The following is a 15,648-nucleotide window of genomic DNA, read 5'->3' as shown; positions in this document are numbered from 1 at the left end:
CGTTGGAATAATTAGACAGAGCTTGTGTTGGATCCGGTATACCATGGAATGATCATATGGCCAAGGATATTATCACGCGCCACGACCCTGAAGCCTGACACCCCCAGGCGCATCCCAATGTCCCCAGCATGCTCGACCAGCTCTCGCCCGTTGCTTCAGCAAGAGTGCGAGCTGTCCTCCTACCAATTGGTCAAATCAAACGCGCCAGATTTCTCAGCTTCGTGGAGAGGCTACAACCAGAAAATGTTGTGCGACTGGGCGATATCAGTCCAGATGGACGGCCGAACAGGAGTGAGAGATGCCCCTCGAGTTGAAGATTAAATGAAGCTTGCAGAGAAGTGCTGACCTCTGTAGATATGTTCTCCCCTCTCGGCTTTGCAATGGGAATGATAGTATACGACCTCACTACCTTTTATCCGCCTCCTTCACATGTTGCACTCTCTCCATTCGAACTCTACCGCGAACCTCTCGTCATCATTGCTCTGGCAGATGGCGCAGAATTGGACCACGTCTCATATCGAGGAAACAGGAGAAGTCTCAATGGAAATGGAGTTCCCCGGCCAGAGCATAATATGAGGGAACTATACCAAGATCTGGAGGATTTGAGAGACAGATACCCAAAGGCATTGGTACACCAGATATTGTTATTCGATCATGATCAGGGCAAAAGTACCGCAACCCTGCCCGAAGGACTTGTAGCGGTGCCACCACCGGAAGATTGTAAGAGAACCACAATGAAAACAGTAATGTGCGATATATCGTCGTTGCTGCTAGCGGAAATGACTACTCTGGCAAAGTCACTCCAAGCTTTACCAATCGAATCTCCAAGTCAGTCTCAGATTAGTCGACAGCAAAATGGAGCCTGGCAACAAGGGCAATCAGAAGCAATCTCGCGCCGCAATTCTCAGTTTTCGCTACCTGCAGACTCCCGTTCTGCTTCTCCTGGAGGAAGCTTGGACAGGAGTCATGTTCGGATGTCTATGCCAGCACAGCTACAGCGCGCGAATTCCACGTCCTCATCACCTGCTGGCAGATCGGGCAGTCCTGCAAACGGAGTCGCTGGGGCTCGCCAGACCACTTTTGATGATATCGCGGGCCCAGGTGTGAAAGATCCAAAAAATGCGCAAAAGAGTGTTCCATCTCGGTTCGCAGGAGGCGACCCGATCCGAGATACCAGCCAGGACCGAGTCTCTGTCCAGGGATTCGGCTCCAACAGTATCAGTGAAAGGTCGAGAAACAAAAACAAGGGTCGCATTGGTATCGTCATTGGGTCACTTTATATGACAGCAGGCAGATGGCCAGATGCCCTGAAAGAATTGGTGGAAGGTGCTTCTATTGCGAAAAATAATCTTGACCACTTGTGGCATGCGAAAGCTCTTGATAACATTTTGGTCAGCATGCTCATGCTTGCCTGGGCGGGATTAGACTTTCAAATCCCCCAAGTTTGCTATGTGTCTGTGGACAAAGCTCCGTCGACTCCAAACTCGCATGATCAAAGGGGACCAGCAAGTAATCGGCTCGTCTCCTTACATAATTTGACGGTGCTTTTGCCAGAGCTACTGGACAGGATCCTCAACTTGTACGCTAGGTCAGCTAACAACACTGGGGAGGCCTTGCCACAATTTCCGTTTTCCGAATCGGTAATTCGGTTCGCAAAGCTTCTGACAGCGGTTCATTTAGCTGGAGGGACAGTAAATGATGATGTGTTGCAGTTTTTGGTTATCGGGACACCATACAAAACGCCAGCGAACCTAAAAACGCCACGGCTGAACATACATCCAACACGAACAGAAATTGCTACAACTTTAATGCGAGCATTTCCAACCTCATCGTCGCCGGAAAGCTTATCGCTTGTTGACCGGACTATAGTTTTGAGCGGAATCGGGTCTGTCCTTGGGTCACTCGGTTTTCACAGGAAAAAGGCTATGGTGCTGCGAGAGCTTGTTGCTGTCATAATACCTGGTTTAGTGCAGGCCCGCATTAAGGGTGCTGCGGATATGGGCGTTCATCCTGCTGCTGGACTGGCTGCCCTTAGCTCTGCCAATGGGAATGCAAATGGAGCTGGAGCTCTCGACCTTGGCGAGGGAGATGTTGAAGCAGGCGTCGACACTTTCCTGGGTTTGCTTGGCCAAATTTACGGCGTGGTAACTTCAAAAGCCAACACGGGGGAGGATGGCTTGGTCGACGATTCTGACGAAGCAGCTATTGAGAGGATATTGCATAATGCAAACGTGCGATCTTTCGGGGGCCAGAGTCTGAAGATGGATGTTCTTCGCTCTTGTATCAACATATGCGAGGCACTACCAGACTTCCACGGTGTTTTGAGGTTCACAACCGACTTATTAAGGACTGCTGGCAGCGGAGTAGCCCCAGGACCTCGTAGCGAGGACGCTTCTCCTTTAATAAGCCGTGAAGAACAAGTCAGACTTGCAACGAACATATCCAGAACTTTGAGTGCAGCCAGAAACCTTGGCGTGAAAGATCTCCAGGCTGAATATTGGGACGAGTTCTTGGTACGTGGCGTGGAACTCGAGCCTCTACAATCAACCCGAACACCAATTCCACACACAAAGAGCGAATTGCCCGGGGCAACTGCTGTGTCGGAAGCTCGGGAAGTCAACCCTTTCATTTATAATCCTTTTCTACGAACTCCAGAGGCAGCAGCTGTGGATCATCTTCTGGTAGCAGGAGAGGGTGCAGTATTTCGAGTCACACTTCAGAATCCATATGAGTTTGATATTGAAATTGAAAGCATCAAGCTTGAATCAGAAGGGGCAGAGTTTGAGTCAGCAATACAAAAAACAGTCATTGGACCATATAGAACACAGATTCTCACGATTCTTGGGACCCCCAAGGCGGCAGGCCAGTTCAGGATAACAGGTTGCATAATTCGTGTTCGAGGATGCAGGGAAAGACGATTCCCAATATTCGACTCACCCTGGTCACCCCAACGAGAGCTTAAGGTCAAAACCATTGGAGTTGCAAGTCTATTCAAACCAAAAGACCGTCCGATCAGTGTCAGTTCTGGACCTGTCACAACGACGCCTGCCATGGTTCCTCCGAAACCTTTCTCTCTGGGCCTCAGTGTTATCGAGAGGCAACCGGTCGTGGTTGTGAAGTCAACAAGCCTTTCTCAATCCGCTTTGATGGTCCTAGAAGGCGAGCGCCAGGTATTTTCAGTGACGTTGCAAAATTTGTCCAAAGAGACACCAGTGGATCTTGTGCTTTTCTCCTTTAAGGACTCAACCCAAACACCACTTCAAACTGCTATGAGTAATCGCGACGCATCACCTGCAGAGCTCTACGAGTGCGAGCTTATATTTGCTCGTAAGCAAGCATTACGCTGGAAAAGAACCGACAATGAGCGAATTTACATTGAAGCTGGTGGAACTGCTACCTTCCAGGTCGAGGTTCTTGGACGGCCCGGATTAACAAGTGCTATTGTCCAGATCGACTATGCTCATCTTGGCGTCCCTGCAACAGAGATCCAGGAGAAGTTTCACACTCGGCAAGTCAGTCTACCACTCACGGTGACTGTCAATGCCAGTGTCGAATTGGCTAGAATCGACATTCTTTCTCTTACTGGGAGTATCCCACGCTCACTAAGGTCAACATTTGAAACGACGACGGCTCTCGACGAGGATCTCAAGCCCGAAGATTACTGTCTGATCTTGCTTGATCTGCGGAATGCATGGCCTTCACATCTTCATGTCCATTTGGATATCGCGAATGGGGGGTCAATTGACGAGGAGATCCTTCCTGGTAACACCTCACGTATCATGTTTCCTATGCGTCGGATATTCCTCGAAGATCCGTCGGCGTCGATTCCTGCCCTAGACCCCTCACGAGCGCGACAATTTGTTGTCAGCACTGGTCGAGTATCAGCAGATTCCGAACGAGCCAGTCGAGAAGCATTTTGGTATCGAGAAGAGGTCCTAAAGATGTTACAAGGGACTTGGGCTACAAAGTCAGGGCCACATCGTCATGGGGATATTGAACTGCGCGGAGTCAGATTGAGCCAGCGCATGATCGAGGCTGTCAAGATTGATGATATCGGGATCGACCTCTCCATTAATGGCAATACCGCTTTGAAGCACGAAATGATAACAGACGCATTTTCGGAACTAAAGGTCCGAATCACCAATCGGACTAATGAGTCAATCAATCCACTCCTACGTCTCCAACCGTCTCTTCGCAACCAGCCTCATAACATCTCACTGGACCTCTCTAAGAAACTCGTGTGGAACGGAGTACTGCAACAAACCTTGCCACCACTGGCAGGTAAAGACTCCATTGAGATCATCTTCGGCGTCACAGCACTCGCGCGAGGGGAGTTCGACATCGGTGCCTCGGTCGAGGAGACCCAGCTGAAGGAAGAGCCCAAGAATCCAGAGAAAAGCGAGGGCGGCGGCAGACCAAGAGCCAATACTCGCACGATGATGGATGCAGTGCTCGGCGCAAGAGAAAGGCGAATCTGGCATTCTAGAGAACCCTGTCGGGTCGTAGTTAGAGATGAGGAGAGTGGTGATGAAGATGATGATCGTGACGAGTAATGTACAGTACAGCGTTGATTGCATAGCGGTAGGGTGTTTTGGAATATGTGTAGATGACGACGTTGATGTTGATGTTGATGCATGGGTTCGGTGATTATACCATTACCTGAAAGAGGAGCAGTGTGAATAGATTCTTTGTGATGATAATTTATTAATTCTTTCCGCAGCGCTGGTAGTCACCCGAAGTCTGGTCCTACTATTCGGGTGGCAATAAAATCTATATAGTACTTCCATTTCTTACCCTACTTGCTCTCCAGACTCAAAACTCTGGTAGTCCCAGCACATTCCTATCGTTGTGCCATTTGTTACATTCTTACTTAGCCGAATTACCTTGGTAAGTCAACCCCCACGCATATAATAGTTCCCCGGTGCAACATCGGCACGATAACCTTTCACGCCTAACGGTTGTTCCATCGAAGAAGAGAAGTTTGTTGGCTTGTTGGCTTGTTGGGCACTTGGCCGCGGCAGCTAAACCTTCCAGTCTCTAGTGTGGTCACCAAATGACGTTTCCGCGTCTCACTGTCCTGTCCGTCCCTCCTGCCCTCCCTCCCTCCCTCCCTACCTCCCTCACCTTATTCCGACGTTCTCTTATCTAGCTCTTAGCTCCAGCTGAGTCTGCCTCTCCATTCATCAATGCCATCTCTGAATCCCCTCACTTTTTCTTTTTTCGTTCCTCGCACTTTTATTACTCGCTCACAACTACCTACCCATAGCATCTCTAAACTCCGCAGTCGGCCCTGCTCAACACAGTCCCATCACAGCCACTTCATCAACTGGCAAAACAAACCCCGAGTCATCCATCAATCCACCATGGCTTCATCATCACAAAATAACGCCAACAGCAATGGCGCCGAGCCCATCGACAATGTCTCTCAATTCCTAAGGGAGAGCCAGGACCGCATCTTCGTGAACAACAAGGCCTGGGTTGACTCAAAGATCTCCGCGGATTCGGACTTCTTTGCGAAGTTGTCAAGTGGTCAGAAGCCGGATTATCTGTACGGAAGCCTTTTCTTACACACCAAAAATGTCGCCGATGAGTGATTTCGATTTCGTGGAGGGGTTACATGCGATGTAGTTGTAGTGCTGATGCAAGCTTCTAGGTACATCGGATGTAGTGATAGTCGCGTGCCTGCCAATGAGATCATGGGACTTGATGCCGGCGAGGTTTTCGTCCACCGGAATATCGCCAATCTGGTTCCGAATACGGATCTGAATGTTATGTCGGTCATTGAATATGGTAAGCACTTTCTCCTCAAGCTCAATTCCGCTTCCAACTGTGTGGTGGTTACAACATCAGAGCCTTGGCTTCACTCAGGTGACATCTCGGCACCGTCCGAATAGTCAACGAAAACTTTGCTATCTAACCATATTAACCGATTGAACAGCCGTCGCCCACCTTCACGTAAAACATATTGTCGTCTGCGGTCACTACATCTGTGGTGGCGTCCAAGCCGCCCTCTCCAACACCGACATGGGCCTCCTCAACCCATGGCTCCGAGGCATCCGCGACGTCTACCGTCTGCACGAGAAAGAGCTCGACACCTACGATGATGCTGAAGCCAAGTACCGCCGCTTGATCGAGCTTAATGTCTTGGAGCAGTGCCGCAATGTGATTAAGACTGCTGTTGTCCAGCAGAGCTATACACATAACGGCTATCCGATTGTGCATGCTTGGGTTTTTGATTTGAAAGATGGGTTGCTCAAGGATTTGAAACTGGACTTTGAGGGGACGCTGAAGGAGATTAAAAAGATTTATGATTTGGATGCGGGCCCAAAGAAGATGAAGTAATGGGTTTGTGGTGACAGTTAGGAGTTTGGGTGGGATTGGATCGGATGGAAGGGGAGTTTGTGGTGAGTTTGTGTTAGTCAGATGAGCGTGGAGGGAGTTGAGGATTCTGTTTGTATGAGTGTCGGAGAGTCAGGCTAGGCAGAACGAAAATTCGAGACTCTTTCTAGACTGCTGTCCCGCTATGTCCTAGGTTGGTCCTGTGCCTTCAAGGAAATTCGATCATTCCGTCTTCTCCTCCTCAAACTTGCATCTTCTGTTGCACCCTCTCTGATATCCTATTTCAAACCCTCAATCTTTTACAACTTAAGTCTCATTTCATGGCAAGTATTACCCTATCTTCCCCATCTCATTTACACATCCACTAGTATCCTTTTTCCAACTCGTTTGCACCCCCTTGGAATTCTTAAATGTATCCCCACTTACATCTTTCTCCTAATTTCTGTTTCACGTCCTTGAACAACTTCGATAAGCAGGTCGCGAAATAACTTCAGTTATAGCACTGACCTTGAACTGCGGTGCAGGTGCCTCACCCACCACGTCACTTCAACGTTCGATGACCGGTAGTCCTTTACAAAATATATCAGCAGCCGACTGCTGTGTTCCCAATCGTCTGGTCCCGGACTAAAAAGTCAGATTGGATTGAATTACTTACCCAATTTCTGTGGAGACAGAACGTATCAACGGGCTCAGTCCAGCATTCACGGATACCTCTGAAGAAAAACATTCCTCCACGTCTCCCCGGAATACGTTCTTCGCATTCAACAAGCAACATGAATCATCATCTGAACAATCCATCCAGATGTGATTTGGATATACGCTGAGGATGAAAAAAATATAAATAAAAAATAAACATACAACAGTGGGTATTCGCTGGTGGTCACCCACCCAACTACTAATCCACCGGTCTGGTGCTTGTGTATGGCAGAGCGGACGGGATGCCCAGTTCTCACCAGCCTATGGTCGTATGTGACAGATAAAGCAGTATCTGATGCTAAGTACAGTGTGGCGTAGAGTAGAATTCCACTCGTACGGCTCTTCTTGGGTGGGGTGGGGAGGAGGAAATTTGCTGATGTAGCAAGCGAGAATTGAGAACTCTCCCTGAGCTTCCACTTCTTAGCCGGGAAACTATTGAGTTGATTGGGAAAAGAACTTAAAAACTTTTAAAAAATAGGGAATGTATGGCTGGTGTTACGATAATGATTTAAGAACATTGCTCGTTCTTGAATGCTACCTTTTGTCTTTGGGTAATGAGTTATACAAGAACGTACGTAGTAAGAGCAGAGGTGAAAGTTTGTTTTATAGAAGTGGCACAAGATACATCTACTCATCCCAAGCAGCATCCCAATGAATAACCCGGCCTGGTCTTTTGTCCTCCTGGTACTTGTGAACCACATTAGCCGAGATCCACACCTCCCCAAACATCTCTGGTCGTCTCTCCTCTCTATAACACCGATTATCGCACAGCCGAAACATAACCTGCGGGACCACCTTTGGAACATGCTTCTCAGCATTTTCTCCCCACCAACGATGATCCTCGTTAGGTGCAAATTGATCCATCCTCATAAATTTCTGCTTTGCTGGCACAGGAGGTCTCCACACCGACCCTGGATCCGTACCTTCAAAAGTTTTGAGACAAGCCTTCCGCTGGAAATTTCTCCAAACAGCGACCTGTAGCAGCCATCTGACTTTCTCTTGCCACGAAAGCACAGCTACGGCAAATCCAGGGCTGAGAATAATCTCAAACAGTTTCTCCGCATGAGGCTCAGCTTCCCTTAGAACAAGATCTGATTTATAAAGCTCATAGAATTGGCTGAACTTAGACGTATCGTCATAGTTGACTGTTTGTACTGGGGCATCGGCTTGTAAGCCGAAGAGACCAGACTCTAGAGCGGCTGCTCTATCCACATGAATAGAGATAATGACCACAGTGGCGTAGACGGTTTTGTTTTCGTAGTCGTAGAGACCGTCTACCATCTTCCCGAGATCATGCGCTCTTGTATCTTCAGACTTGCCCACTGGCATACTTGGGGTGGAAAGTGACATAAAATCACTACCTGCAGAGTCTGTGTCCAACGGCGCCAAAAAGTGAGGATGTTTCAGTTCTTCCAAGTCAAAAGGATAAAGAAACTCTCCATCGACGGATATCCGCATATCGTAAATCTCATTTGCTCTGTACACAAAAATGTCCATTGTGCAATTTCCAAGTTCCGAGTCATCGCAATCATTTATTCTGTAATACTCTTCATCTCTTCTGCGTGTCCTGGTCAAGAAATTAGTATACTTTTTTGTTCCGCCTGTCCCCTCTGGATCCCGGGATCCGAAGATAAAGATATCAGTATCGATCCCGGATAAGTAGGATTCGAAGGGCAGGGATGATTACCAGTTGATGTGAAGTGCCCTATCTATATTTGGCTGCACCCATATAGATCTTAAGCTGGTCTTATCGTACGAAATCTGGTGCCCGCCCCATTCGAACACCACCTCGCGTGCTTCGCGACAGACCAAAGCGAGGAGGGGGACTCGAGCGTTCTGTAGGGTGGTGCGGACAGGCCAGCAGGCTTGACGAGATTCCTTGCCGTCGAGGAGTGTGAATGGGAAGTCTTCCTCTGCGATGCGACGAGGAAGACAGCACTTCCAAATGAGCTGGCGAAGCTCAAGGGGGAAGTGGTTGAATTGAGGGAATGAGTCGGGAGGACCCATTGTGACTGAAGCCACGGTAACGTGAGGATGTGAATTGCCCAGCAGAAGACTGTATGTCGTTTGAGTGATAAGATAAGTGTAATTCAAATCAAGGAGTGGATTGTGATACGACTTGTCTGTTATTCTTTGGCGCTTGTGCTGTCACCTGCACCTATGTCAAGCGAGATCACGGGACCACTACTGTAAGACGAGTTTCGTTGAGAGGGACTTCTCATTCATGATTTTCACTTTAAAAGTACTATTTTCTATAAATATTCTTAAAGACTGCAGTTGGGAACTATTTTCTGCCAAGTAATACCCGTAAGTCTTTCCCTTGTAGCTTCGAATTAGGACCCGGCAGCCTTTCAAGTTCAAAGCTTTGATCCGCATCAAGTCGAAGGTTTCAGGCGAGAGAAGGGGACTCCTTACTTGAAGTCAACAAGCATTCATTTGGTGCTGAACTGCATACTGCGTTATGAGTTCTCTCCCTGAATTGCGGTAACAAATTTTCGCTTTTTTGATCAACTCACGGCAGCCTAGGCCGGCTAATAACTTATACAACGTTGGCCACTGTGGCGGCTAATATTACTCTTCTGACGACAATAGAACACCCGAGAGCCACCAATCATGCAATCCAAGAATATGGTAATATGGACTTGATTCCATGCAATCTCACTTAGAGATACACGAATGATAAAGACACTCCGACGCTATTGTGCCGACCTCTCAATAGATCCAATTTTCACTGCGAGCCACATGTTCTTCAAGAATTATATCTCTCCGGCTCTGCTCTCGATCTGGATGCCTTTTACTTTTACAGCAAGTCGTTAAGTCCAAGACCTCAACAAGCAAAGAATGTCCTGCTGTCCGGCCCGCCCGAGATTATCAGCCGTGTTCTCAGCGGCTGCGACACGTTCCCCCGGTTGATCTCGCTCATTTCAACATGCAAACGACTTCAATCTATATGGCTGTCCAATATCTCAACTATGATTTGGCACATGGGACAAAACCAAATACCCGGCTTTCGATACGCTCTGCTAGCCGTAAGTAAAGTTATATTTGCATTCATTCCCCTGTCCCGTTCTTTGATGAAGCCAATGTGCAAGATTTCTCTTTGGAAAAATTTGCAGAGTCGCATGACAGTACATCTGGGATGGCATGCTACTTCTCAAGACTTCAAGGTTTGACTTACAGTCACACAGTGTCGCAGGTACGTGCAACAAACCTCGTGAAGGAGGCTATACGCGCTGGCAAGGAGCCCCCAGAACCATTCCCAGTCGAGGGACTTTGTGATCAGCCGTGCAAGCTCCAGCCAGCCGAAGTGAGGGAGAGATGCTCAATCTCCAACATTTGGTCAGATGCACTGAGCGTATGTGCTTGGCTTCTGAACTTTGGGGTTCAGTAGACGATCCACCGTTCAGGGAGGATGAGCCTCGCGAGAAGCCACCACACCAGATGAGACTGTGGAGAGAGAGGTTCTATAGGGCTATTTACAGGATTTTCATCGCTGGCTCTGTGCTCTATGGCGTTTACAACAAGCCGTTCTCCTGGAACGCCGAGAGACCTCTTGGTGTCCCACGAGAATATCTCAGAGAGTACGACGCATCTCGGGACTCGATACTTTACAAACTTGGAAGATGGGTCTGAACTTCAGCTGATCGCAAATCCAGCTTCCGTGTTACGGGATTCGCATGATTCCATTCTGAACAGCGACGGGATGCCAATAAACGTCGATATGGCCAGCATACAAGACTTTATTTTCAGAAAGTTTGGCTACCCAAATCACAGCGATAATCATCAAATTCCCTTTCTAGATCTACAATTGTTCGATTTTACGCTGAGGGAACACTTTGGGTTACAGTTCAACATCTCAGCTTTCGACGATTTCGGTTGTCATCAACCTTGGAATTTGTTTGTCAACAGTGCCTCAATCTTTGACGGGGTTAGCTCTGAGCGCACGCAGTACGGATTTGAAGTGCTAGGTATTCACAAGCCCCGTACAAATTGTAATTACCGATATATCTCATAGAGGCTGCAGAATCATGTTCTCGTTGTCCGTAATGAAAGAATCCTCAGCCATGCATCTTGTATTCATTCTCTGACCTCACTTCGGCTGTCAACTCTGGCTCTCAGCAGAGAGGCTTTGTTCCTGCGAATAACACTTTGGTAGAAAGGGCAACTCGGATAATTCAAATGGTCTCAGCGGCTCTTTCAAGTCTCAATAATAAACAAATTTTGGAGCAAATTGTTCTAGAACTACAGTTCTTCTCTTTGGTGGCTGAAATCGGACTGTCTTGTTTCCTTTGTTTGTCATGTTCAAATCTGAGCAGTCAACTTTCAGTGGCTGAAAACCTATATGTTTCACAGTCGCATTGGAAGAAATTTTTATAGCTGATATAGCCACACTATTTATGAATCTCTATGGATGACATGAACCTCTGACCTGAATCGACCAGCGTGATATCAGATAATTACCCTTCGATAGGAATCGACCCTTTCATACAGAGCGAAAGGTGTGAGAGCAATCTTGGTGCAGAAGTAAAGAGCCACTTCAAACAGAATACTCACCTAAATCACATCGCCTTGCCACCCTTCTCACTCTCTTGCCACATCTGCTCGGCGCCGAGTTTAGATACTCATTTGCATCAAAGTTCCTAGCCAGGGTGTCTTCCCTTCTCTTGGTATGCTGAAATCATCAATCAACTGGAAACCCTGTCTCTGATAATACCTACTCAATTTCGTCAGATTCTGCTATGATCTGGGAGCCTGAGTATTGAAGGAGATAATACTGACCGGATCAGCTTTCTCTCATTCCCGGCCCATCCATCGACATAGAGCACTCTTTTCCCTAGGTTGCGGCCAAACTCGCGCACCCCACGAATCAACGCTGGTCCAGCTCCTCTGTTCAGATCTCCGATACTATTATCTGAGACCATCACTTCCAGATAGATACTACTAGCGTGCTCAGCATCAACGATTTGAATGTGACTCTGCTCCGTGATGTACGATGGGATCCATTGCTCGCGGACAAATGCTACCCCAGCTAATAGAAAGCGGCGACCATCAACGGTCCGGAAGCTCCCATGCTTGGGCTCAGTGGCTTCAATTTGGCACTCTCGCTCAACGACGAAGATGCGCAATCCTCCACTATCGCCTCTGCCCTCCGGGCCGGTGAGCCGGTTATGCTCTGAATCTACAAGCTGCTGCATAGTTTCTTCAATCCAGCCCTCCCGGCGAGAGAAGGGTACTGAGCCCCATTGTTCATGACTGCCGATGGAAGCCAGGTATGGCAGGGCGGCATCGAAAGTGGAAACGATGAACGGCCCATCAGTATCGACAGCTTCTCGAAACGTGAATTGGGACAGTACGGAGGACATTTCGACGTTATTTCGACGTTATGTTCTGACTCACGTTCAATAAGTAGGTACTATAGATGAAAGCTGGATGGCCGATCTTGTTAGATACCAACAGTGGTACGAAATGCTGTAAGCGCCATGAGCCATGAGGTTCAGATATGTGGGGGATGAAGCGGCGTAGGCACCTCTTTTAGGCATATCTTACCAGTTGAAAGTTACGGTAAAATAGGACTGCATAAGCACCCTGGCGGACCTTAGGTACACAATGGGAGAACAACCGGTAAGGTACGCTTCAGGATCACAGCAAAGTGGACACTGCCAGGCAGTGGGGCGGACAGCGGATCTAATTTACAGCACCGAATTGCAAAAATGGTCTGATACGTCTGATATTTCCTTGGCGATAGCAAGCGAATGTATTTCAGACTTCAGCGCATGAGTAAATCCCCGTCCAGCGATTATCTCGGCATCCCGTTCTTGTTCTCATTCCCAACTGTATCTATCTCCATACATCATCATCAAATCGCAGACATAGAAACCAACAGCAAGCATTTCGTCAGTTCTCAACGACAGTATCGTACTGCTGGAAGCCTGAGATGGTAACATGATTGCTTCATCTGCCAGCGACCGCTTCCAACTCTTGTGCCGAAGGATCATTTTTTCGGAATGCACCTTTGCCGTACAGTACCTCAGCTTTCGTTCTCAGATACCGCCCTGCTCTGCGAAAACAGCAAATTCTTTGTTTTATTCATAACCCAGTGACTTGTAATGCCCTACCAGTCTTACTACATTATAGCGGTGCATTTATAAGTAATGCTGAAAAGGCTTCTGATATGTGTTTTGTTATCTTCCACATCTACTTTGACCAGAAAATCAGCAAGAGTTGCGAGGCAGCGACCCTTACTAAGTAGAACGCCCATCTCCAGAAGAGTCACTTTCTTGAGACCTTTAATACTTTGAGGGGTGAGCTAGGGAATAGCCCGAGCCGTTCAATCTCCGCTCCAACATCTTTCAGATGTAAGATTTAAACAACTCTGAGGACACTATTTGACTATCAAGAAAGCCCGAAATCCCTTCTTAAGAACAGTCTCTGAAGCCGTCACTGTTTGCAGAGATGATGTTTTGTATCGTAGTTATATAACAGGCTGTTGAGTCAGTTTGCTATATCCTACCATAATTGTCGTCGACTAAATATGTAATTTGGCAGCGGGTACAGCAATGATCACCAGACGCTTAGAATTCTCAGCTCTCCAGATTCGTTAACAGCTGCCGTCCACCAGAACCTGTCAAGGGCCATGTGTAGCTGATATATTCATTAATAGATTTCCAACTCGCTTGATTCAGAGGAAAGGATGTCTTGTGAGACCTCACTATTTGCAGCCGTGAATAGTTGACTGAGATAAAGGTATATACCGACCCTCTGCAAGCTTCTTCATTCTTATCTCCTACTTCCTTCGACAAAAACATCCTTCAGGAAGAGCTCATGAGAACAACTCCATAGTCTCAACCAGCCCCACTGGATAATAGTCAAGTATACAGCACCACTAAATACACTTTTCGACAAGTCATTTGACTCAATAGCAGGGAAGACCATACAGAGTTTAGAAGTCTAGCAGCCGTGAGTTGTTGACCACTAGCGGCGGCCTATATAAAATGGCCTCTGGTCTCTTCTCCCTCCTAATATTTCCTCCAACTTTCTTGGACACAAAACCTTCAACCAAAAAGGAACGAGAGAGTATGGAACGAAACATTTTCGGGCCACTCGCTTCAGCCAGTTCCGACAGAGTACTTCTGTGTTTGGCCAAAGATACGATACAGTCAATACAAATATTGATAATCGATGCACCTCCTGGGTGAAAGTAAACCAATACCCCACAAAGCTGTAATTCACTATGACTGTGGACACGACCAGACCCATATAGAACTGCCAGACCCATATAGAACTGCCAGACCCATATAGGAGATCCCATGCCCTTCTGCCGGGCCTTTTTCAACTAGTTTCACCCAGACCATGGAACAGACTGATCGCTCCTATCAGTCACTCAGCCGAAAGCCTTTGGTCAAGGCGTTCCACGGTATCGTACCAACGTCAATTTTAGAGGTTGGCTTGCTTGACTAGACTTTGAGAGCTTCAGAGCCAGTGAAAACACTCTAGGCTGCTGGTTCCTCCAAGTCTTCCAGGTCCTCCAAGTCCTTGATGGTTTCCATCTGTGAATTCCGTCTTCACAACGGTGAATTTCCGACGATCCAAGACTATATAAGAGTCTATCCTTGGGTCTTTCTCCAAGTCTCCTCGGCAATGGCAGCCACAAAACCTGCTAGTGTAGCAGCTATGCTCAGCCAATGGCCGAAGACTTGAAGAGTATCTTGAAGTAGGTACCCAACACTTCACAGGAGGTACCATGCGAAAGCTTAGGCTTTTATTTTCGATTGAGTATCGGTCATATACGTTGAAGGGTGTGTCTATTGGTTATTATACTGGACCATCCGGCTATCGGTTGGAAAGGAAGGAGCATGCCTATTCGAACGTCCTTATAGTTAGACTGCTCTTGGTATTTTCGAAGGGTATGCCAGTTTGTGCTAGCTCTCGCTTACATGTTATTGATTTTCTGTGCTTCAGGTTCAAGAAGCACAAAGACGACTGGATTGGAAAGCCATCCAAGTAATAGAGGACGGTTCTTTTGCACCAGAGAACTGACCTCTGCTGTCATGCGTAGAGCTACCGTAGTCGTCCTTGGATGGTGACACCTTACGAGAAGCAGTAATGGTACGTGATGGAGGAGTCATTCATGGCAGGAGGGTACCGACCCATTGGCAAGCTAGAGGCTTCTGTGAGACCGCTTTCGAGGAAGTCCTACTTTCAAATAAGCCTTGGGAGATATGTGGAATCTGTAGAATCTGAAAATTGATAGGATTTGATGATGCTGCTGCTCTGCTAGAGTGTAACTTCTTTTCTCTCAAGTCAGAAGCTCTTTGACTAACCTGTAAGTTTCGACTCCAGCAATGATAGAGCTGAAGAAGCTGTGCCCAGAGGAGATCCGGATGAAGGTATGAAGACTTTGGGATGACTTTGCAGCCGAAAGATGGCAATTCACTCCCAAGTAATTTGGCAATTCACTCCCAAGTAATTTCCTTCTGGCACTTTTGTTGCCTGGGATTCTGGGCAACTTTAGTCGGTATGGGGGAGGTACAGGTCATGAAAATTGTGTTCGCTGTTTGTACTTGTCTCTTGTACGTTGCTAATCTGTTGACACTGCAAGTTTGTCGACATCAA

The 15,648-nt window shown here is 47.4% G+C and overlaps 5 protein-coding genes across 5 annotated transcripts; 3 read left to right on the top strand and 2 right to left on the bottom strand.

The window, feature by feature from the left end:
- Window positions 1–128: 128 nt before the first annotated feature.
- On the top strand, window positions 129–4,553 carry ONS95_012975 (uncharacterized protein; the record flags this gene model as incomplete). The annotated part of the gene is made up of 2 exons (XM_058506600.1): window positions 129–291; window positions 355–4,553. 2 exons carry the CDS (start codon window positions 129–131, stop codon window positions 4,551–4,553), a joined length of 4,362 nt encoding a protein of 1,453 aa, XP_058357330.1.
- An 810-nt stretch (window positions 4,554–5,363) lies between these two features.
- On the top strand, window positions 5,364–6,342 carry ONS95_012974 (uncharacterized protein; the record flags this gene model as incomplete). Its single annotated transcript, XM_058506599.1, has 3 exons — window positions 5,364–5,548; window positions 5,654–5,790; window positions 5,939–6,342. The coding sequence occupies 3 exons, from the start codon at window positions 5,364–5,366 to the stop codon at window positions 6,340–6,342; spliced, it is 726 nt and encodes a 241-aa protein (XP_058357329.1).
- Window positions 6,343–7,529: 1,187 nt separating this feature from the next.
- On the bottom strand, window positions 7,530–9,143 carry ONS95_012973 (uncharacterized protein). The gene has a single exon (XM_058506598.1). It carries the CDS (start codon window positions 8,530–8,532, stop codon window positions 7,663–7,665), a length of 870 nt encoding a protein of 289 aa, XP_058357328.1. The 5' UTR covers window positions 8,533–9,143; the 3' UTR covers window positions 7,530–7,662.
- A 1,210-nt stretch (window positions 9,144–10,353) lies between these two features.
- Window positions 10,354–10,668, top strand: ONS95_012972 (uncharacterized protein; the record flags this gene model as incomplete). The annotated part of the gene is made up of 1 exon (XM_058506597.1): window positions 10,354–10,668. One exon carries the CDS (start codon window positions 10,354–10,356, stop codon window positions 10,666–10,668), a length of 315 nt encoding a protein of 104 aa, XP_058357327.1.
- Window positions 10,669–11,365: 697 nt separating this feature from the next.
- ONS95_012971 (uncharacterized protein) lies at window positions 11,366–12,743 on the bottom strand. The gene is made up of 3 exons (XM_058506596.1): window positions 12,583–12,743; window positions 11,815–12,504; window positions 11,366–11,749 (listed from the first exon to the last, which is right to left on the bottom strand). The coding sequence occupies exons 2-3, from the start codon at window positions 12,396–12,398 to the stop codon at window positions 11,650–11,652; spliced, it is 684 nt and encodes a 227-aa protein (XP_058357326.1). The 5' UTR covers window positions 12,399–12,504; window positions 12,583–12,743; the 3' UTR covers window positions 11,366–11,649.
- Between the last annotated feature and the right edge of the window lie 2,905 nt (window positions 12,744–15,648).

Source organism: Cadophora gregata, assembly GCF_030347475.1.
Source record: "Cadophora gregata isolate MNR1 chromosome Unknown scaffold_7, whole genome shotgun sequence".
In the NCBI taxonomy this organism is placed as follows: domain Eukaryota; kingdom Fungi; phylum Ascomycota; class Leotiomycetes; order Helotiales; family Ploettnerulaceae; genus Cadophora; species Cadophora gregata.
This window is presented reverse-complemented; position numbering and strand designations above follow the sequence as displayed.